Raw genomic sequence first — 23176 nt, forward strand, 5'->3', positions numbered from 1 at the left:
CCCAGTCTTATAAATGTTATGTTTTGACATGTGTAGCATTAGTGTATTCTACAGAAGTATATTAGTAAAAATGACTGTATTATTCTGTTTGAATATTTACAGATAAAGGCAAACATCGCGATGGACATGAGTGCACAAAAAAATGGGAGCACACTTAATATTACACTTTGTTTTGAACATCACCCTAACTCTTGTCAGAAGTTTATCTATCCCCTATGGTTGAGAACTGTGATATATCTTGTTCTTGGCTTCCTTATACTTCTTACATTATTTGGAAACCTTATGGTGATCATTGCTACAGCCCATTTCAAGCAGCTTCACACCCCAACTAACTTCCTCACTCTCTCTCTGGCTGTAGCTGACCTGCTTATAGGAATTGTTTTGATGCCTCCAAACATGGCACATTCTGCAGAGTCTTGCTGGTATTTGGGGAACACATTCTGTAAAATATACAGCAGCTTTGCCAGTTCATTGTGCACTGCGTCTGTTTTAAATCTTATGTTTATCTCTATTGAAAGATATTATGCAGTCTGTCACCCCCTGCACTACCACAGTAAAATGACTCCTCTTACTACTCTGTTCATGATCACTGTTTGCTGGATTGTTTCCCTTGCTGTGGGATTTGTATATCCTGAACTGAATTCTCTAAGCAAAGGAGCTTACACTGAAATGTTTTGTGAGGGAAGCTGTGTGGTTGTTTTTGGACCCATGATAAGTTTGTCAGTTACAGTGTTCACTTTGTACATACCCTCTTTTATCATGCTGAGCATTTATCTGAAAATATATATTGTAGCACAGAAGCAGTCACGTTTAGTTCATAATACTCTCTCTAGAGTGAATAAATCCAATGGGCAACCCACTATCAGTAAGAATGAGAGGAAAGCCACTAAGACATTAGCTATTGTAATGGGAGGGTTTCTCGCATGCTGGGCCCCATTTTCTGTTTATAACCTCACTTTGACATTTTCTGGTCTCAGTGCCCCACCAGAAATGTTTGATGTGCTTTGTTGGTTTGTTACTATCAATTCAACCTTTAATCCTATTGTGTATGCATTTTTCTACAGCTGGTTTAGGAAGGCACTCAGGGTTATTTTGTTAGGCCAAATTTTTAAATACAATTCTTCAGGAATGAGACTTTGTTCATAGCAAATAATAATAATAATAATAATAATAATAATGGTGATGATAATAATGTACACAACACTCTTAATAATAAAACAGATTAATAATTTATTTTGGGGCTAAGACAGTGGGCATTTAGTTCAGCTGTGTTCTTATGTGAGATATATGTTCATGTGTATGCATTAATATATTTTCATTGATGCTCAATACACACAAGATTCTGTTATTTACTGAAAACTTCAAGTTAACTGTAGAAGGGTTTCCTGAAAAAAAATGTTAACATGTGAATGTCTGAGTGATATCATTTAAAGACAGTTGTGACCACCGACTTTTAGGGGTTGGGCATGGATTGTTCATTCTCGTCTACTTGTCTTATAATAAGTTCTTCTCACATTTTTAGCCAGTTTGGTGCCAGTCTGTCCTATCATGTAATGCATTGTGATTACATTTACAAAAGCAGTTATCCGTCTCCACCAACTGCTTCCAGTTGTTAACTGAACAACTGAATAAATTAACAACTTCCAGTTGTTAATTTATAATAACTCATAAAGGGAAAAAAGAGAAAAGAGAATCTAGGGAAGCTTAGTTTTGCTGGATTGCCATTAGCCATACAGCCAGGTGTTTGTGGCATTTCAAAAACAGGAAAGCCCAAAACCCTTGTCATTGGAAGGTCTGGAGAAGCTTTGGTGCTTCATGTTAGTGTCTTTGTTTACTTGTGGTTTCTATTATGTGATTGTGTTGTACAGAAAATATGGAAGACAGGACTCTGGGTTGAGGCTCTGAGCTCTTTCTTGAGTTACTGAACCTTGACAAGCTCACGGACAAAGCAAAGGTTCGCGCTGAAGATCCTACTGTTATTTTGATTCCATCTGGGAACTAATATTTTCTGGTTTGTGAACCAGTTTATGTTGGTGGAAATACACAGAATAATTAGTTTAGTTTACCAAATTTAGTTTACAACCTGGAATCGTTCTGTTTCATTTTGGTGGAAAACCACTATGTGAAATATAGCTTAACTAACAACAGACACTGTAGTAGTGCCACCTTATTAAATATGGCTCAACTAACAGCAGAATATAAAATACTACTCCCATGTACACGCGCGTGTGCGTTTTAACATTAGGAATCAATCAGTCATTCAGTCAACAAGCGAAAATGCCTCTTCTAGGCTGAACTGGCAGGCAGTTCAAAAAAAAAAGATTGATTACATGTATGGGGTCTGTGAGGAGTTTGGTGTGTTCTCTCCGTGTCCACGTTGGGGTTTCCTCCAGGTTCACTGTCCTTAAACACACGCTTGTAAGTGGATTGACAGCAGAAACGTGTCCATACGTGTTAGTGAATGTGCGTTGCCCTGTGAAGGACTTGCACCCTCTCCAGGGTGTGTTCTTGCTCAGTGATTCCGTGTAGGCTCCAGACCCACTACGACCCAGAACTGGATAAGTGGTTACAGACAAGGAATTAATTAATACATGTATGGGTAGATTTACATTTCTTCTGTATAAATAAGTCTTTTTAACTGAAAATATATGAATATAAGGATTTTATATATATATATATATATATATATATATACATACATGTACACACATATAAAATACATAATTCTGTATGTATTTCAGTTTCGTCTGATACAATGTAACTGTTGTGCCTGTTATGTTTGTTGATATTGTTTTCTTTTTTTGTTGTCGTTTATTCTGCTTCAATTCTGGATTTTAAATACATAATTTAAACACAAATCAAGCTGATATTAAATCATATCTTGTTTATCTTGTTGGCTTATATTTAAATCTTACATTGTGTCTCATAACGTAAAATGCATAGGCCCAGTTCTTTCAGCTTTGTAATATTTATTATAAGTACGAGTGAAGTTTTCTTCATGTAAATTTTCTTTTTTTTCACATCTGATGCCTTTCATTTTCACATATGCGTCAGACCGCAGGCTTTGAAAAATATCACTAACTTACCATGCCACATTAACATTGTCAGCTGATTTTTGCTATTATTCTTGTTTTACTTAAGTGTGTATTAGTTTTAGTCATTTAATTATTACCAGTTTTAGGTCATTTTAGTTGATGAAAACTAAAAACAAATTGTCCCTGTAGTGTATTAAATAAAATAAAATTTATCCTAATTTATATCATGCAGTTTTAAAGTTTTTACCATAGGGATATTATTAATTACTTTGCTATTACTGACCGTGGTCATAACGGATGAAACTCAGAAATTTTGCGGGTGGAGTTCAGGGTGGCTTATGAATGAGTATGGAGCCAGACCCTACAAATTACAGGAATGCTAGTCATTAAGTGATACAGAACGGACAGGTTGAGGTACTGTAGTCAAGGGTTTGGTTGTTGGCTTGGATCGTGAGTAGGTGAATGAAAGGTGTTAGTGAGTCCAGGAATGAAATGCCTTTAATAAACTGGTGCATGACTGAGTGCCAGTTTGAACATTGAACATCCTTTATTGATTATGATGACACAAATTCTAGCGTAATTGGGGATGGCATGGCTGGTAATTTGAGTATTTAAAATGCCGCAGCAATAAAGGGGTAGTGATTCTGCAAAGTCCGAAGTGTGCTGAGGATTTCAAGCATGGTGACAAGGTAGAAAGTTGACTGAATGATTGCAGACATGCCTGGATGGTGAAAAGCAGGTGCCACAGGAGAGGCAGCATGTGAGAGGGTGAATTGAATTTGAGGTGGCTTTGGGTGCCTGGAGTGCCAGGCAGGGGGCTGGTCCAAGTCTTTGCATGAGGAAAGAACACGAGCTGGAAATTAGGGTCTAGTAGCAGTGTGGCTGCAAGGGGAGAGGTCAGGTTGAAGGCCCACAGCAGCTGGAGGAAAACATTGCTAACATTACCATAGGAGGCAGGGTGCGGTGCGGTTGCTGGAGGAGCAAAAAAGATGAAGGTACTCAGTGACACAAGCTGGAAGCAGTTTAGCTGCCGAGATGAGAGGATGGGATGAAGGACCACAGCAGTACCTAGGACAGAATGAGGGCTGAAAATCTTTAGGTTCATAGCCAGAAAAGAGAGTTTGGGCCTGTGGTAGGAGAAACTGCAAGCTGCAAAGCTAGGGCTGGGAGAATTGTAGCTGTGAGCAGAGGGCAGGAAGAAGATCCAGCAGGACAGTGCTGCTGTACAGGATCTGTTCAGTGGACACAGGGCGCTGCTTGTTTGTGAGAAGGAGGGCATAGGGACGATGGTCCACAGCAGCTGCTGAAGAGAGAGCACAAGCTGTGAATTTGGATCCAGAGGGTAGTGCAGCCGCAAAGTGAGGGATTGGGACGAAGGTCCACAGCATGAGAGAGGATGGGCTGAAAAGGAAGAGGCAGGGTGCAGCAAAACCGCAAGGGGGAGTGGAGTAGAATGAAAATACACATTATGAGAGAGGGTGGGCTGTAAAGGAAGAGGTGGGATGTAGGAAAGCTGCAACGGGAAGGTGATTAGAATGAAGATCCACATCAGCACCTTAAAGGAGGATAAGTTAGAAAGCTGGAGAGTGTGAGCAGCACAGCAGCAGAGGGGTTGGGACAATGGTCCATGCAGTACCTGAAAAGAGAGGGCATGAGCCAGAAGCTGGAGGGTGGGAGAAACACAGCAGCAGAGAGGTCGGGATGTGGTTCCACAGCAGCACCTGAAAAGAGAAAGTGAGAAGGCTGGGTACGGCACGGCCACAACATGAAGGGGTTGGGACAAAAATCCACGAAGCTTGGGTTGGGATGATAAAGGGAGGGGTTGGGATGATGAGTAGAGACAGAAGGAGAGGAGAAGAAATGGAGGGGTTGGGATGATAAAGGGAGGGGTGGGATGATAAAGGGAGGAGGGTAGGATGATAAAGGCAGGAGGTTGGGATTATAAAGGGAGGAGGTTGGGATGATAAGTAGAGACAGAGAGAGGAGGAATGTGGGTTAGGAGAGGAGAGAATGAGGAGCAGAGAGGAGCTGCGTCTAAATGGGTGCAATGCTGTCAGTTAAGGTCATGTTCTGAGGGAAAGTGGTGCCAGTACAGAAGGAAAGCTTAAATGTGCTGCTTGCTTTCTGTTGCAATGTCGTCAAATACAATCAAAATTAACACAGGTTCTGTCCCTTTTACTTCCTGCCTGAATAACTTGTTTTTACTCTGACATGTCACATTACAGAGTTAAATTCGTTCTGATTTTTTTTTGCTCACTTTAATAAATGCACTACACATCCAAATTTGGTTCATCCATTTATTTTCTATCTCATCTCAGTTGAGTCAAGCCATGGCACATTTTAGGGTCAATGATTCACCTCGATAGCAGCATATGTCACAACTGAATTAATGGTACTTGCTCACATACACAAGTCACCCATGCCCTTGTCATTGTATATTATACAACAAAATGTTTCTTCGGCCATCTTCACATATTATACAGCAGAGTTAGCTAGAATTAATTATTATTAATGAAGTATGCTTATTGACCCGCCGTGGGTTCTTGACTCTGAAATTGAGTCTGAACTAGAAGTAATAATTCTATACAAGAAAGGTGCACACACAAACTGTAATGTGCAATACGCAACCCGATCACCAGAATATTAGCTGTCACCCTTAGCAACGAATCCATTATATGCACCTGTTTCCAATATCTCATTAACCCCTCTACTTATACTCCCCTCACACAGAGATTCACTGTGAAGCATTGTCAGTTCTTTCTGCAAAGTCAAGCGTTCATAGTTATTTGCCCTCTTTTGGTTTGATCTCGGCCTGTCTTTTTGAATCTAGATTTTGGACTTTGTTTTGGAACTGTTTGCCTGGTTTTCTCTGATTCCTGTCCTTGGTTTTTGAACTCTTTGTTCTGCCCTTGACTCTGCTTTTTGTATTTGTGTTATTAAAGCCTGCATATGGATCCTACCAACTTGTCGGCCTCAGCCTCATTACAGAATGCTTCACCCAACATGGATCCAGCGGGCATTGAGGAACTACAAACTGCTATCGCTAATCAAGGACAACTCCTCTGCTCTCATGAAGAACAATTACAACGCCTGAACAACACCATGGATGAACTGTTTGTAGCATTGTGAAATCTCACCCCAACAAGTACAACTGCTGCTGCTACGGCTTCACCCTCTGTGTCATCTGCACCAGCTCTGACAGAAACTGTATCAATCCCTCCTCGTCTAGCCATTCCAGACAAATGATGGAAGTCCTGGTCAATGTAAAGGCTTGGATGGTAAACCAATTGATACCGAAAAAAATTATGAAACCACTGCCCCAATAACCCTGATTTACAGGCCTCCTCCACTCAGAGACAATAAACCTTACCCAGTAAACATTTAGCCGTTGATTCAACGTTGAAATAACGTAATGAATGCCGTCTAATCAACGTTCTTTTAAGGTTGAAAATGAAAGTTGAAAAGACGTCCATTGAACAGACGACTATTAGATGTATTTTGGATATCCATTGACGTTATTAATTGGTCCCGAAATAAATTATTTGTATAAAACGCATTTTGGACATCCACTGACGTTATCGATTGGTCACCACTTAACTAACTTATTAAGATGGAATTTGGATGTCCACTGACGTTTAAAATATGTCCTTGATGGACAGACTACTTTTAGACCTATTTTGAACATCCAGGGACGTTCCTTGTTTACTGGGTAATGTCATCAACTCACCCAACAATCCTGTTATATTAGGTTATTCATGGTTAGCCTTACACAATCCTGTGTTTTGTTGGTCATCTGGAGAATTAGAGAAATGGGGTGCTCCATTGTCCCCTGCAGCCGCTGGACTCTTTTTTGTTAATAAAAAAGTTGGTGGATTGAGACCTTGCATTGACTATAGGGGACTTAATGCCGTAACAATAAAGAACCACTATCCCCTCCCCCTTATTCCCTCAGCTATTGAACAAGTTAGAGAAGCCAAATTTTACACCAAACTAGACCTAAGAAGCGCATATAATCTCATCAGAATTCGTGAGGAGGATGAATGGAAAACCGCGTTCATGACATCATCAGGCCATTATGAATATCTAGTAATGAGTTATAGAATGGTCAATGCTCCTTCTGTCTTTCAATCTTTCATTAATGACATATTTACATATATGCTTAATAAATGGGTAATCTGTTACATTGACAATATTCGTGTTTACTCCAAGTCCATAACAGAACACATCCACCATGTCCAACAAGTTCTCACACGCCTAGAACAAAACAATCTGTTCGTTAAACTGTAAAAATGTGAATTTCATAAAACTCAGATCACTTTTCTTGGCTACGTATTTAGTGCAGAGGGAGTGCAAATGGACCAAAGCAAGGTTTCAGCAATTACAAAATGGCCTCAACCAAAAACTATGAAAAAGTTGCAAAAATTCCCCATAACAGTTCCTCTTACCTCTCTTCTCAAAGGGAAACCCAAGTCATTGAAATGGACTCCAGAAGCCTCCACCCCCTTTGAGATACTGAAAAATCGTTTCACCAGTGCCCCCATCCTGTGTCATCCTGATCCATCTCTTCCATTCATCATGGAGGTGGATGCTTCAGAAACAGGTATAGGAACTGTACTATCCCAGCGTCACGGAGAACCATCAAAATTACACCCCTGTGCTTTTTATTTTCATAAACTTAGCCCCACAGAAATGAACTATGATGTAGGTAATCGGGAGTTGCTAGCCATCAAGGCAGCCCTTGAAGAGTGGAGACACTGGCTAGAGGGCGCTCAATATCCTTTTGTTATATTAACAGACCATCGTAACTTGGAGTATGTTAAGTCTGCCAAACAAATGAACTCACGTCAAGCCAGGTGGTCCCTGTTTTTTTTACTAGGTTTAACTTCACACTGACGTATAGACCAGGTTCCAAAAATGGGAAAGCTGATGCTTTGTCTTGTATGTTTGATAAAGAACAAAGTAAACCGTCTAATCATACCAATCTTTCTCCTTCTTGTATTGTTGCACCCATCCTATGGGAAATAATGGAGGATATTCAGAAAGCACAACACAATGACCTATTTTATTACAACAACACATTGTAATACACAACACATTTTATTAGACCAAGTTTCTAGCCTGCTCTGTAGGGCTCGAGTGCATTTGAAATAGAACCAAGCTATACCAAAGGTCAAACGATATCCTAATCCTAGCAGTGTAACTAGTAAGGTGTCTGGAGTGGACCATGCATAGGTGACAGGCTGTACTGGCCAGAGGGGTTGAGACGAGGGGTTGAGTTCTCTAAGAGTGTTATCGATAGAGGTTAGGTCAATGACTTGGGTTCCCTCATATTCTAGGTGAGTTATTGTTTTAGTATCTAGCTCGATGGTGTGCTTGGAGAAGAACTCTGAGATTTCTATGTTGCTCTCATATTTGTCAGGTTTCAGGTGATACAGGGCCAGGTCTCCTACATGTAGGATTGCGTTTACGGGGACGTCTACCCAGAAATTCTGGCTAGGAAGGGGTACCCTTTTTGAGGTGTCATGTTGATCATAGGTTAGTAGGGCCTCTCTAAAGGGGGTGTTAACCAACCAACGGTTTCCAACAATCTCAGCTTGGGTACTGGTTACCAAATGTCGAGGTGTGACGACCACCGGACATTGAGTATTACTCATCATAGGCTTAAGCCCACAAATCCCATTTGCGCTGTCACGAATAAAAGGTTTGCTAGGGCACAAGTAGTGGATGTCTTTAGTGAGTGTGCACATAAGCAAGTTGGGTACCAAGTATAGATCAGGGTTATCGTCTTGGTATGCTACAAGAGATGTTGTCTTTACACGAACATAGGCAGAATCTTGCCAGAAGCCGACGTTGACAAAATCTTTCAAACGGTAGATGTTTTCAGGCGCCATTATGGGAAGGTTAATGATGAATGCTAATTCTCTGTCTTGAGGATTGACATAAATTGGGATGGCGCTACCTAAGGTATAGGCTAGGTGGGCCTGGAGATCAGTAACTACTTCTCGAGTTGCTGTAGACAAAATCTCCTGTACTAAGGATAGAGGCACCAGATAGGGAGGAATTCTCCCCATGGCTAGGCTATCCACAGAGTAGCTGATTTCTTGTAGCATATCAGACAATAACATATTCACAAGCTGGATGTGGGCAAGGTCAAGTTGCTCTACCGAAAGCATAGAGTTAACCGTCTGGAGCGTTTTGTTCAAAGCGACACTGTGAGCATTGAGTACTACGACGGTGCCATGTAGGGTTTGCCCAATTGTTTGCAGGTGTTGTTGCTGCTTGTTTAATTGGGTTTTAATGTTTGAAATTTCAGCCTGCAATTCTCCTACTTGACGTTTGACAGTGGCTACATTGACGGCGGACGTTCCGAGGCTCAGTTGTGATCCCACACTTGCAGCTGCCATTAGTAATCCCCCTATGAAGCGTTTAGACCGCTTGTTAAAACCACTTAGTTCTGATTGCGTTACAGTAAATTTTTGTAGCTGGTGGAGCATATGAGTTACGTCAGCTTCGGCATGGCTGATAGCTTCCTCAGTCCATCTAACTCCATTCCGGCCAGTTTGCAAGGTGATTATCGGTAGGTTTTTACTACATGCTTCGGCGGGATTCAACCGTACGAATACTCTCTGGGTATGGAGGCGACAATTAGTGATTAGCAGTCCTGGCTGGTCTTTCAGTATTATTCCGGAGTCAGGACCCGGTTCAATCACTTCAGGGAGCACGGCGGTTCCTAGGGAGCTGACGATCAGGAGAATGAGCAGCTGGGCCATCCTACCGGGAGAGATGCTCATGGTTAGATTTAGGGTATTTACGGCGAGTCGGTTTTAGACAAATTATAAAATTTTCCACTAAACCCCCCTTTTGATAAAATTTTTACGTCTAGGATAAACACTCTACAATAATTGACGGTAAGGGAATAGGATCTTGCACCCTGAGTGTCCTCCGTCTGGTTAGAAGTTTGTTGCCTGCTGAAGAATGAAAGGAAAAGGGGAAAAGGGATAGAAGAACTAAGGTGTGAGTAGAAGGCTGTAGTTGTTTGTTAACCAACACCCTTCTTGCCGTTGGTTCTATTGTTTATGACCTAACACAAGCGTTAGTATCCCCTACAAGTCCCATGGGTGTTGTGTGTGCTCTGATTTGGTTGCGGTGGACCCACTTGGGCTCAGTACTGCCCCGAACTTTGTTTATCTTGATTCGGTACACAACGGGGGACAGTTTGTCTGTGATCTTATAGGGACCGGACCATCGGGGTAGGAATTTGCGGGCCAGATTTCCCCCCTGTTTCAATTTCAGTGCCTGCATGGCTTGTTCCTGGGCTTCGCCACAGGTGAATGGAGTATCCTTTTTCAGTAGGTCATAAAGTGGACAGGCTAGGTCCGCATAGTTTTCTATGAACTTGCGTGAGTAGTTGCATACTCCTAAGAAACTACGGAGTTCCTTAAGATTGGTGGGTGCTGCGAGGTCTGTTACCCCTTGTACTCGACTCACTTGTGGTTCAACACCATCAGTGCTTACGAGCAGACCAACGTAATTCACCTTTGTTCTGCACCACTGACATTTGGAGAGTGATATTTTCGCACCTGCTGTTGTGAGCTGGTCAAGAACATGATCAATCTCATCAATGTGTGCCTGTAGGGAGTGGTTACGCATGAGTATGTCATCCACATATATGAGGGTTCCTCGCTCGCGGGCATCAGGGCATGCTTTGTTCAAGAAAATGTTGAACTCCGTTGGAGAGTTGGCATACCCAAAGGGGCACCGAGTGAATGTGTACTGTCAGTTCGCGAAGGTGAAAGCTAGCTTGTGTTGGTCTTCTGCTTGCACCGGGATGGTCCAGAATCCAGAGGCTACATCGATGGTGGAAAAGTATTTAGCGTTTCGGACCGAGGGAAGTTCTTCCGAGGGGTGTCTCCCACCGAGACAATGGGACCTGTTGATTTAGTTTCCGATAGTCAATGGTCAGGCGCCATTTACCATTGGGTTTTATGACGGGCCATAATGGTGCAGAGTCATCAATGATTTCTTGTACCGGTTCATAGGATGCCAACGGAATTTTGTATTGGCGGACAAATGTGGGTGGTGCTCCTGGACGAGTGGGAATGCGCACTGAATGAATGTCAGTGAGACCACAGTCCGTTGAATCTTTGGCAAAAGATTTTTGGTATTTAAGAAGCACTTCAGAGTTTCTCGCGTTCTTCTTCGCTTTGGAGGGCATGTGCCTCCTTTAGAACTTGTTCCTTGAATCCTAAATTCAGAGTCAGATAGTTCTTTTGAATTGCGTGGATTTAAAGTGTCTTCTCCCGTTTCGGGAAGAAGAGATGGTTCCCAGGAGGATTCCAGGGATGAATCTAAAGAAAGAACCATGACCGTCATTTGATCATCATCAGCAAGATCTATTCTGCAAGTGGCGTCTTTACCCATGTCCAGAGCCGAGAAGAGAGCAACAGCTCGTGTCGGATGAGTATAGAACACCTTTGATTCTGGATGATCAAGAAGCAGGGATTCAGGCATTGGTCCTATAATAGGGATTCGCAACTCGAAGTCATGGAATTTCGTACTGACCAACCAACCCAGAGAAGATGAATGAGGAATTGTCAAGGGTTGAGTGGTTTCATTTCGTACGAACAGATAGGTGGACCTTGCTTGTGTTTCCACCAAAGGTGTGGCTTCGAGGGTGAGACCTAGTTCAAAGAACTGAGGTGACGGTTGGAAAAGCGCATGAGCGTGGCTTAAGTGTTTGCCAGGTCGCATGACCAAGCGGATGGGTACATTTGCGGTGTTCGCAGGTACCACAAGGGAACCTTGGTTAGTAACCTGACATACCTCGGGAATAGTTTGTCCTGAGCCTAGGTTGCTGGGATCTGAGGACCAGGTTTCTGTTGAAACATCAGTCAAGGACCACAGCACACTATTGAGGGTGTCTACGTGGACATCAAGGCGCACCAAGAAGTCACTTCCAATGTAAGTGTCATGTGGCAAGTTAGGGACGACCAAGAATTAATGGGTGAGTACCCTTTTGTTCCACTGGATGGTTAGAGCACAAATTCCATCAGTGGGTGACATTACTTTTGATGTCGGGTCGAGAGGAAAGCGACAAGGACTGCTCACCAAAGGAATATTTGGTTGAGTGAGGTGCAGGGTCTCAAAGAGGGTTTGGCTTATGGCGGACTTGTCAGTCCACAGAGCCAGAACGACATTGTCAACATGATGGTCCTGCATTGTGAGGCCGTTCACGATGGGAAGGCCGGGAGTTTCTGTTGTATTAGCGCCATAGATTGGATCGTGAGGCCTGCATGTGAATATGGCTGAATTTTAAGAGAACAGTTTTGGAGCTGTATCTCACGCCATGCAATGGCTCGAACCTGGTAGAACAAGGTGGTGATGGAGAATTCACTTATTCATAGATCAGGCATGAGACATTTCCCCAGAGGTAAGAATATAGAAAACATGTGACTAATAATCAAATGATATAAAGACATGAGAATTATTTTAATCAAATGAGTTTAGTGGCAGAGGATATTAGAATGGTCAAAGGTACTTGAGTTCATAACTCAGGCCTGAACTCTGTAGAAAAAAAAGGAGAATGGTGTAGCATGGGACTGTCTGGTACGGTGTGATATACGACATCTTTAGAAGATAAGGATACCTTCTTAGTTGGACTCCTATGATATACTGCCTCCTTTAGGAGACAATGGTACCATTTAATTGGGGTCCTATGGAATACAGCTTAATTTAAAAAATGGGAGGTGCGAGATGACCTCACCCCAAAAAGTGTATGTAAACTGTGGTTTCCAGTATGTCATTGTGAGTGAGTCTGCAGGAGGCTTCTGAGACTGCTCTCCAATGCTTTAAGAAAATAAAGAGCCTGCTGATCTTCCAAGAAGTCGTCTTCATCTTTCAAGTATTTTTAAAAAGAACTAGAAACTTTTATTTGAACTTATTCTTTTAAATATTATAGTTTAGACTAGATATAAGATTAATATGTCGTGGTAACGACAGTGGAAGACATAAGGGTGACATCTGATGCAGTATCCAGCAGGGCCTCATGTACTAGCCTTCTCTCCACAATGGTGGACAAATAGAATTTGCGTGCAACTCCATTCTCAGTTAAGTGTCCCATGAATTGTTGGACGGGTGTGTCGCGTTCAATGACCGAAGGGTCGTCTGGCGTTAAACCTTCTTTACCGTCTAACTGAACAACCAAGACAGCACTGGAGGGTGTTTGTGAGTCACCCCCCTGTACCATTCGGTCCTCAGCGCTTGCCTGGGTCACGAGGAGATTGCACGGTACACTAGAAGACGGAGCTTCACTTGTCACCTCTCCTACATAACTCTACCATTTCTGGGGTGTTAGAGGATGGCTCTGGGTCCGACCGCACAGAGGTGATAGAAAGAACATCAGGTTTTTTCTTTTTCTCTTTGCAAATCATTGCAAGCATTCGGCGGATGTCCTCTAACTCCTTAGAGTTAAATTCCTTGCCTTTAAACATGTCTTTGGCGTGATTTTCTTTATTTTGATACCAGTATTTTTCTTTCTTTTCTTTATTAGAATCAGAAAGCTGGTTCTGAGCTGTTCGCTCATATCCCTTATGGGGATGTGCTGGTTTTCCGCAGCCCGCACTGTGGTTTTCTGCAGGGTAGTAGTGACGACCATGCCCAGCCCTGTCCCGAGGGTTCCAGAAATCTTTGCCGTGATTTCTGTCTGGCCTGCGAGGAGGGTAGCGTTTGTAGTGGTGTGAGGGTGAAGGAGATTTTGGGCCCTCACTGGCCCATGGAGTGGGTGAAGGGTCCTGGGCGGATCTTTGTGGATCGGCCTGGGTGGCACCCTCCAACTCTAAATGTGGGGAGTTGGAGTCAACATTTAAGACTTGGGGTGTTTCGGACCGTCTGTTGGTATTTTGTTGTGATTTTAGGAAACCTCTGAGTGCTAAGTCACGCAGCTGTCTGCTAGACAGGGTTGTTGTAAGGAACGGCTGACAGGAGACACAGGGGACGGCGAAATACCTGTTGATACCAGAGAAGGTGCTGCAGCAGCTCTAAAGGTTATGGCCCCTGAGTCTGGTTCCTGATCCTCACTATCTTCCTGCTGGTCTTGTCTTTCTGTAGCGGCACTAGGTGGCACATCAGAAGTGACCTGGGGCAGTGTGTTCCCTTCAGCCATTTCACTTTGAAGTTGACTTAATTCTGCCTCCACCTTTGCCCGCTGTCGCCGTGATACATCAAGTTCACGTTCACTGGCCCTGAGCTGTACTACAGCGAAGATGGCTATTTGACCTAATGCCTCAGTTAGGGACTTGCCCTTGAGTATGTCTGTTAAGTGGTTCTCTATCCACTTGGCCACCATGTGGTCACGACTGACCTGTGAGGCCTTCTGCACTGTTTCTGCGAGTCCAGGCATCACATCACTGGTGAGGCTGGTCAGAACAGAGAATGCCTCATCCCACAAGCTATCTACATATACTTCCAAGGGAGAAGTCCCTGCTGCCATGTTAGCTGTGTCTAACTGTGAGGTGTACCTTAATTCTATTTAATTGGGATTAATTCCGTTAATCCCTTTTAAATTAAACTGAATTACAATTCACCTGTACCCAGTGCTCTAAGAATAACTGCTAGTCTGTATGGTGTTTGAGCTCACTTGTGAATTTCTAAAGGAAGCCTGTTAGTAGTAGAGTGTGGAGTGAAAGTTGCTATATGCAAGTGAGCGGGAAAGAGAACATTTTTTTTTTCAATAATTAAAGAATTATTAAAAATAAAAAAAATTGAATTAAAGAATTATATAAAAAATTTGAATTAAAGAATTAAAAAAAATTCAAATTAAAATGTATTAAACTAAATAAAAATGTTGAATTAAAGACTTATGAGAGTGAAAGAAATTTTCCAAATTAAGGAATTATTAAAATAACAAAAATCAAAAGACTTTCCCTTTTAACTGTGTTTACGAGCTGGTATCAAGTTAAAATGCCAATCTCCAATTACTACACACTGTATGCTATAGCTGTATCAGCTTACTGTGTTTCCAAGCCTTTAATCGTAGTTATTCGGATATGCAGCGTTTAGAGACAGCCACTAGAACTGTAATACCAGATCTTGTTAGTGGGAACTGATAAAACAATTACAATTGCGATAGCAAGTTTCTCCACTAGAGAGCACTGAAAGTAAATCTGAATGGCAACAGCAAGCTTCAGTATTAGAGTTTAACTTAAATTGTAATAACAGACCGGGGCACCAGAGGGTGACAAGCAAGTTTATAATGCAGTAGCAGCAATGAACACCAGTCGGCGCTGGTGGGAGTTCTAATAGACACGTCACGAGCAGACACAATGTAACACAAATGGGAATTTCCACTGTAGCCAAGTATGTCTCGCTGCAGCCTGTAGGAAGGTGGAGTTGGACATCCAACTCCTCCCACATCCAACTCCGCCCATATCCAGCCACGCCTCCTAATACTGACGTGTTCAAGAAGCACTGTGTGGCACTTGAACGCAGACATGTTTAGCGACACTGAGTAGCACATTAAATACGCATATAACGTCTTTTATTCATTATTATACTGTTCAGGTGCTTTTTTGTTTTTCCGCTGAGGGCATCTGTTAAAAATATTACCAGATTTATACCTGATTTGATTTAACTTTTGTCATTGTTGTCAATGTTTGGCAGACTATTATTATGAATGATAGGGTGAACGGAGGATATCGTTCAGGATTCATTAAAATATTGTTCTCCATTCAGTTAATATTTTTTCCCAAAAACATTAATTTTGTTATTCATAATGGTCATTCTCAGCCACAACGAGTGGTAATGTTATGCCAACTATGACATGATGGATTGTTATGTAGTGTATGTAGTGCACAGCTGACTGCAAAACAATAATAAAATCCAGTGCTATTAAGTGTACAGTGCCTTGAAAAAATAAGCATCCCTGCCTGGTCATGAACATCTTCTCATTTTAAGAACACACAGATATCCATAGGTAATGCTATTTGTCCGCATACAATTTATTAGAAGCTTATACAGTTTTCATATGTATTTAAACGTCTGTGTTTTGAGGTTCAGACAAATAAGTATTCACAAATATTAGAGGTACCACTTATTTCATAATGACTAATAATTACTACCTGTGAGTTGTTAGAGATATCTATGGGTAATTAGCCAGGTTGTGAAATAAAAGTAAAGACTAAAGAGATAATGATGCTAATGACAATATTCCAAATGTCAAAGTGAAGAAAATGCTGCAATGAAATATATAGTAATCCAGTTGTGCAGGATTGGTTTCAATAAGAAGAAAGAGAAACACATTACACAACTTAGCACTCCATTCACAACTCCCTACATTTGCAGTTGCTTGAAATATAGTCAAATAGAATATCCTTATTGGCATGTAGGACTCTAAAAAGTCACGGGTGTGCAGTCTGTATTAAAGACAAGGAAAAACTGGCACAGTAGTTTTATTTTTTTATTTTCAAGCCTTAACAACATTTTATATCTATATCTATACACACACACACACTCACACCCCACACAAACATTGGCTCACTCACACACCCAAATCTTCATAAACTTGGCAGAATGGGCTGCAGAACCCAGGATGCATGTCCTCGCTGCAATACCCCACAAGTTCCCCACGTCTCCCATGACCAAAGCAGCCTGTGGACAACAAATAATAAACCGAAGCATACTTTTAATATGTACTCTTATTTTACTCCCTTATCTTGTCTGTCTTTTGATGTTGTTTGTACTCTGTATCGTAATGCATGCATAATGCTTTGAGTCCTTGAAAAATTCTGTATAATTAAAATCTATTTATTATATTATATATTATTATTATTATTATTATTATTATTATTATTATCAAAGCCAGCAACACTGCTTTTGACAGCAAAATTCCAACAAAATCTTCTGATCATAAAACATTTATTTGTCAACTTTTTTGCAACCACTGGCAAAAGAAACAATTCTCAAAATTCATACGCAGTTACACAATCCTGGTAAGCAGTCTCTATATGTCTCTCTACAGTACAGACAGCACTCCAGTCCATACATTGTGCGAAACTGTTGTTTGTATTCTGTGCTGTAGAGTTTCCAAGTCACAACAGCTGTATGTGTCGAATTTGAGAATTAATAATCAGATTACCACCTCTTCTTATAAGGAATACAAACATCTTAAAATAAAGTATACTGGAATACAATAATGCACTTTATACTTACTGTCAAGCCACTGAAAATGTGCTTGGGCCTGGAATGACTGTCTTCCAACAGTGTCCTCTTCCAGGACAACCTCTAATAGAATCTGCTCCAGGATTGTAAGGGGCATCTGTTAAAGACATTATAGAAGAGTGCTGAGATTATGTTTTACAGTTTATTTAAATTTAGTGAAACAAAAAAAGTTAAATATAAATTTACCACAGAACCTACATTCCAATTAATTTTTTTAAAACAAACCCCAGTTTTCTCATTTGTGAAGTCTATTGCACATTAAGCAAAATGAAAGTTGAAATGCCCAATTTCCTTTACTGTTAACAGAAAAAACAAGGTGCAATCTAGACTGAAATTAATATAAATACTATTTAACAATGGACCATGTCAACTAATTTGAGCTTATCAGATGCTATAAATAACTGCTTTTAAGTCAGGCTAGTTACACACTGACATGTGCCCTTATAAATTCAAATAAACCATCATACCTTGAAAGCTCCTCAGTCTTTCCCTTCTTGTGCTTACTGGCCTTTCCTTGTACATTGGAGCTCACTATTCTAAAATACAGTTGGAATTTAAATTACGTAAGCTAATTGAAAATTAGGTTTATCAGCTACATTTACAAACATTAGGTTGTTTGCAATATACCAGTCAAACAAAAACAATTTAAAGAACTCAATACAACGACTTTAACAAGTGGTCTCTCCAAAATACAAAACATCACAGTACAATGTACAATGTGTCTGAAGAGAAAGCTGCATGTATGTGTAAATATTTTTGTCTGAGTAACAGATGTATATACCTTGCAGGTGACATGCTCCCTAAAAGTGACCGGCACCACCACCTACGGAGCTGTGGGATGTCACTCTAACGGACAAATGACAAAGTATAGAATGCCATTTAAAGCCTTACTGGAAACGTATTCTCAAAAAAGTCATAATTTGAAGTAATCACCTGACTGAAGTCAAAAGGCCAACCAAGGGCAATGCAGAGTGCATACTGAAACATACCATACATACAGCTGAGAACATTAAACATTGAAGGGTCAAAAGTGGCCTGAACATGGGCTGGATGCTGAAAAAAAATAAAACAATAAAACATAAAAGGGGATTACAGTTTATCTGTGATATGAATGTTCATTATAACTACATTTGTAACTTTTCTTTAAGTCAAAAGTCTTGTTACTTACACGGAGGCAATATTATCAGCAAGTTTTTTTCTGTGTATAATTAAGTATCACTAACTCTTGTTACTTATCTGGCGAAATCAACCACATTCAACACGCGTGCCGCAGTTGAATATTCGTGTATTTATCTACGACCCTACTAGTACATACTGAAATAACGTATTTATAACGTGTTCGTGTATCTAGCAAAAACACTGACAACAACGAGCTTTGTAATTATTCTTACAAACTAAATGTTTTTTACTCACGGACATAACGTGCACTGTTACTTTTTCCGTTAAAAAATTCTGTTTGAGAGTTTTTAGGGCGCGAGCATGAGCTGTGTTCGAATTCACGAGGGTAGGGAACGATTTCGGACACTACCTTAAAATAGTGTATTATATAGTGATTAGAGCACCATTTGGGACACAGAAAAGTCACTGGGCACGGACGTGGTGAGAGGGCGGGGTTGGATGTGGGTGGGGTTGGATGTCCAACTCCGCCTTCCTACAGGCTGCAGCGAGAGGCTTCTCACTGTAGCAGGAAGTTTTAGCACTAGAGGGCGTTATCAAAAAAATAAAATCTAAAATGGGAACAAAGATTTCAAACACTAAGGTACATTAAAAGGATTTCATTTGTAATGACAGCTTTTAAGCACCAGAGGACTGCTAAACACTTAAGGTTGCCTCGGCGGACAATCTCCCAACCACTAGAGGGTGTACGGGAATCAAACGTCAAGGGTAGCACCACACTTGACCACAAGGAGGAGCACGGGAGGACACGCTTCAATAGATGCTAGTTATGAAGCGATTTCCCTGCAATCACGCACTTTAACCACAAGAGGGAATTAGTCTTCCTCTGTTTTGGGGACGTTTTGAATTTCCCTCCTTAGTTTTAGCTCCGCCCCTTCATAGGGGTCGTTCCTTTCCTGAATTCGCGTTCAGTTCGCCAGGAAGAGCTGAGCAGAGCAGACCACTCTCTACACAAGCCGTATTTTTGGCTGTGTTTTTTAGTAACCTCCAATCGCCTAGCGCGCGATTCGTTATTAACGCTGGGAGCGACCCAGTTTTAAAACGAGCGGAGGAATTCGGTTTGGTGGTCCTTCGCGCCGGATTCCACAGCCGAGGGTCGAACCGGAGGCCTTTACACAGTTTTATGCATGCAAAATGGCGCAGAGCCGCACGCTTCAAAAACAACCAAGCTTATTTTTTTCAACGGTATATACCACAGAACAGATTTTAAACAGTAACACACACAACACGAAATTGCCCACATCAAGCTTTGAATCTCATTCGTTATTCAGCAACATAAACAGCAGAAAGGATTTCTATAACCCAAGCTGAGATTATTTATCAGTGTTTGCAATTGGTTCATTAGAGACTTTTTCTGGCCTCGCGCTTAATAGTGATTTAACTAATGATAATAATTATTATTATTGACTTAAATGACAAAAACATTAACAATTAATTAGAGAGTGAATACTGTCACCGCTGCATGAGTTCTTCAGGATTTTCAGACTCTTAATGAACAAACTCCACACACTGTTATTTCAAATAATGGAAATACTTTATTAAGAGGAAAGATAATATTTGATAAACATAGCACAATCATAAAAATCTCACGGAATCAATGCAGGTGAAACCGGTTCGAATTTAGAGATAGGCTAGGTGATATGACTCGGGAGTGAGGCTTGTTATGGTCTGATTAAAATATTTTACCAAAAGATTTAATTCAATTTCATCTCTGGAAATGAGGAATTTTAGCTTACTTTTCTGCAGATTTTTTTTGTCGGGTTTTATGATCACAGCTGGTGATGACCCGCAGATCTTTGCTCTGTTGTTTCTCTGGGGCTTGACTTGTCACGGCTGAAGTTAGGCTGATCAGTGGGGAGATTCCCTCCCGGATGAGTCCACGTCCTTCGGACGGTGTGACGTCAGCCGGGGATTCCCTTCACAGGGAGCTGCTGGCTTGGCTGGATTTTATCCTTCCCGATAGAAGGGCTTCAAGATGAAAGTCTGCTGTTTTTCCTCCGATCTCCAGAACCAATATCGAATTATTTAGCTTGTACTTATTTTATGATTTTCCTCTGTCTTAGCGGTGTCTTTTATTCTGGCCACGAATAAGTTTCACCTGCTTTGATCAGTCGTAAAATTAAAACTTGGATTGGGCTACAAACACGAACACAAATTAACAAAGGAAAGATTACTGACAATTACTCGACGTTACTCTGTACTTTCTGTATCGCACCGCTAACTGGCACAAGGCGTCCCTTGGGAGTTGCGCGAGGTCCTTTTCTTAGAGTTCTTTGAGAGTCGGCTTGTCGGCTTAGAGAGGCGACAAAGGAACGGAAAACGTACGGTAGCTGTACGAGAAGATTCAGAAAAGAAGAGAGAAGCGAAGTGCGTGCTTAGAGCTGGGCGACTCCTTTTCAGATGTGGCGCGGTCACGCTCATCTGGGAGGTCTCCTTTCTCTGATTGGATCCTGGGTCTGAGGCTCACGTGACTTTCTGTTGCTGTCGTTGATTCTGGTCTCCACTCGACTCTTGACTGACTCTTGACTGTTTCTCAAACATGACTCTGACTGTGTCAGATTCTCCAACTTGACTCTTACTTTGTCTCAATCTGTGTGTGGGCTTTTCAAGGTTTACTTAGCTTCCTCCTCAAGGGAGGAGCCTGTGCTCCGATTGGACCCAGAGTGTTTGGGCACAGACACAGTTTAGTCCTGAGGCTCCACCTTCTGGATTTGGCGGGAACTGAGACTAAGGAATCTTTTAGACCAAGTCATTGATTATTTGTCAGTTTGTCATGGAGTGTATTTGTGATGAAATAAGTGTCTTAGTAACTTGGTATTTCTCCTGGTGGGTCATTCTACAGAATGTTGTACATAGCATATACACAAACAGTTTTAGCCTAAATACAGTATAACACAGGAAATAAGGGAAGGGTTTCTTTCAACCAAGCACTTATGCTTCATCCATTTATTCATTCAACTGAGTGTTGCCCATGGAAATAAACAATTCATCTTTACAAATCCAGATTGGATTATATCAGGGATTTCAAGAAAATAAGTATGTTTGTAACATTTTGCCACCTGGATTGACAAGATGAAATTGTAGGAATGAATTGTCACAGAGGCCAGAACATAATACTACTTCGATGTTACGTGGCATTGTAGTTAAAAGCCGCATTTGTTCCATGTGGCTGCAGTCATTCTTGAAAATTTATTTAGGATCTCCTGTAGGTTTTGTGTGTCTATCTTTGGTGTCATGTTGGTGTAGGTATCTTTGGTGTCATGTTGATTTTCACATGAAGTCTCAATGTTATGTTGTAACATAGATCCTCCTAGAACATTAGAAGGGAGATTTCTTTTTCATTTCTTTTAAACGTTGAAGTGTAGGAATTACATGGTTTTAACTTGGTCAGAAAGACAGGGACTGTCTTGATTGAATCTTTACATAGCAATGTTTATTGGATCAGCCTGGTACACTCCTAGATGACAAGTCACCAGGTGTCCTGTGAGTAAAATTCTGTGTTCATGAATATAGTCCTATTCAATGGTTGTGGGGGAAAGCCTTCCCCCCTTTCGCTTTGACCATCTGGTCATTGTAGGAAAGCCAGATGAGTAGTCTAACCAAATGGTCAGTTTTCTGACATCTAAAAGAAAAACATATTTTAATTTTGGACATGAACTTGAGAGGGGTTTGATTTGGAGATTCAGGTCCTGACTCCACTACAAAACATACCCCCAGAAACCTTAAAGTGTATACCTTTCAATTATTTGGAGGTTGAAAAGCAATTTTTTTAGCTTGTTATAAAAATATAAGAAACAAGAGGCACGTCTCTCTCTGAGATTCCAAGTGCATGCCTTCATGGCCCACCAATTCATATTTCTATGTTAATAACATGCTAATCCAGCCACTCTAACTGGAGGATTACGATTGCAACACAACATGTAAACATGCTAATTTTAGTCATATAAACAAAAGCACATTATTGTGTTTTCACATTGAGCGTGGAGCTTTAAGATGGCTCAGTCACACTTTTCAGCTGCCTGAAGAGGAACAGCTTAATTCTGAGCAATGTGTTGATTCAAAATAGGATGGTGATGAATAAGTGAAATATGTTTGATTAGTTTTTCTGCAGCATGCTTGGCGCTGATTAGCTTCTTGCAAATTCTAGCGACGGATTTCATGAGGCTGGTGGTAAATGTTTTATAATTGCGCAGAGGCACAGTGCTCAGCTCTGTAGTAAAATTCTAATGCTCTTTGTGGCTTTTTTTTAGGTAGGTGAAATTTGTAAAAATGTCAAGGCATGTCAGATTACCTCTGATATGACTGAAAGGCCCCAGGCTCCAGAGGCCTCATTTGCCTCAGTGCCAATTTACTTTGAGTGTATTTTACATGTCAAATTACAAATCTATTTTTACTTTTCAAAATGCAATAAAGTTGGTCCGTGAAAATGTTCAAATAAATTTGCTCAGTTAAATAAAAGTTGAAGAAAATTACTAAATCATAGATTCTTGTTTTTGCTGCTTTTTGTATTTTAATGCACCACAAGGGTTGTATAGATTAGCAATTTATTTGCAATTCAACTAGTGGATTATCAAGGGACAATATTTAGAGGAGTGTTGTAGCAGAAACATGTTCCTGATACATGATCATGTGCCTATAAAAGAAAGCTGCTCTGTAATCAGAGCTTGGCTACGCCCTTGTGTACAGGCAGAGGTGAGGCTAGAAATGTAAGCCATAACTGGTTAAAACAGAGAATTGTAATGTTTCTGCAT

At 41.0% G+C, this 23176-nt stretch overlaps 2 protein-coding genes across 2 annotated transcripts in view; both read left to right on the forward strand.

Annotated features, from left to right (window-relative positions):
* The window catches only part of stx7l (syntaxin 7-like), a 300211-nt gene that overhangs the window by 159926 nt on the left and 117109 nt on the right, over positions 1–23176 (forward strand). The gene's annotated exons all lie outside the window — the stretch shown is intronic.
* Positions 121–1146, forward strand: LOC136701766 (trace amine-associated receptor 1-like). Its single transcript, XM_066676458.1, has one exon. It carries the CDS (start codon positions 121–123, stop codon positions 1144–1146), a length of 1026 nt encoding a protein of 341 aa, XP_066532555.1.

This window comes from Hoplias malabaricus, chromosome 7, assembly GCF_029633855.1.
Source record: "Hoplias malabaricus isolate fHopMal1 chromosome 7, fHopMal1.hap1, whole genome shotgun sequence".
NCBI lineage: Eukaryota > Metazoa > Chordata > Actinopteri > Characiformes > Erythrinidae > Hoplias > Hoplias malabaricus.

Coding starts and splice junctions, on each gene's coding strand:
- LOC136701766 (XM_066676458.1), top strand. CDS start 121: ATGGACATGAGTGCACAAAAAAATGGGAGCACACTTAATATTACACTT.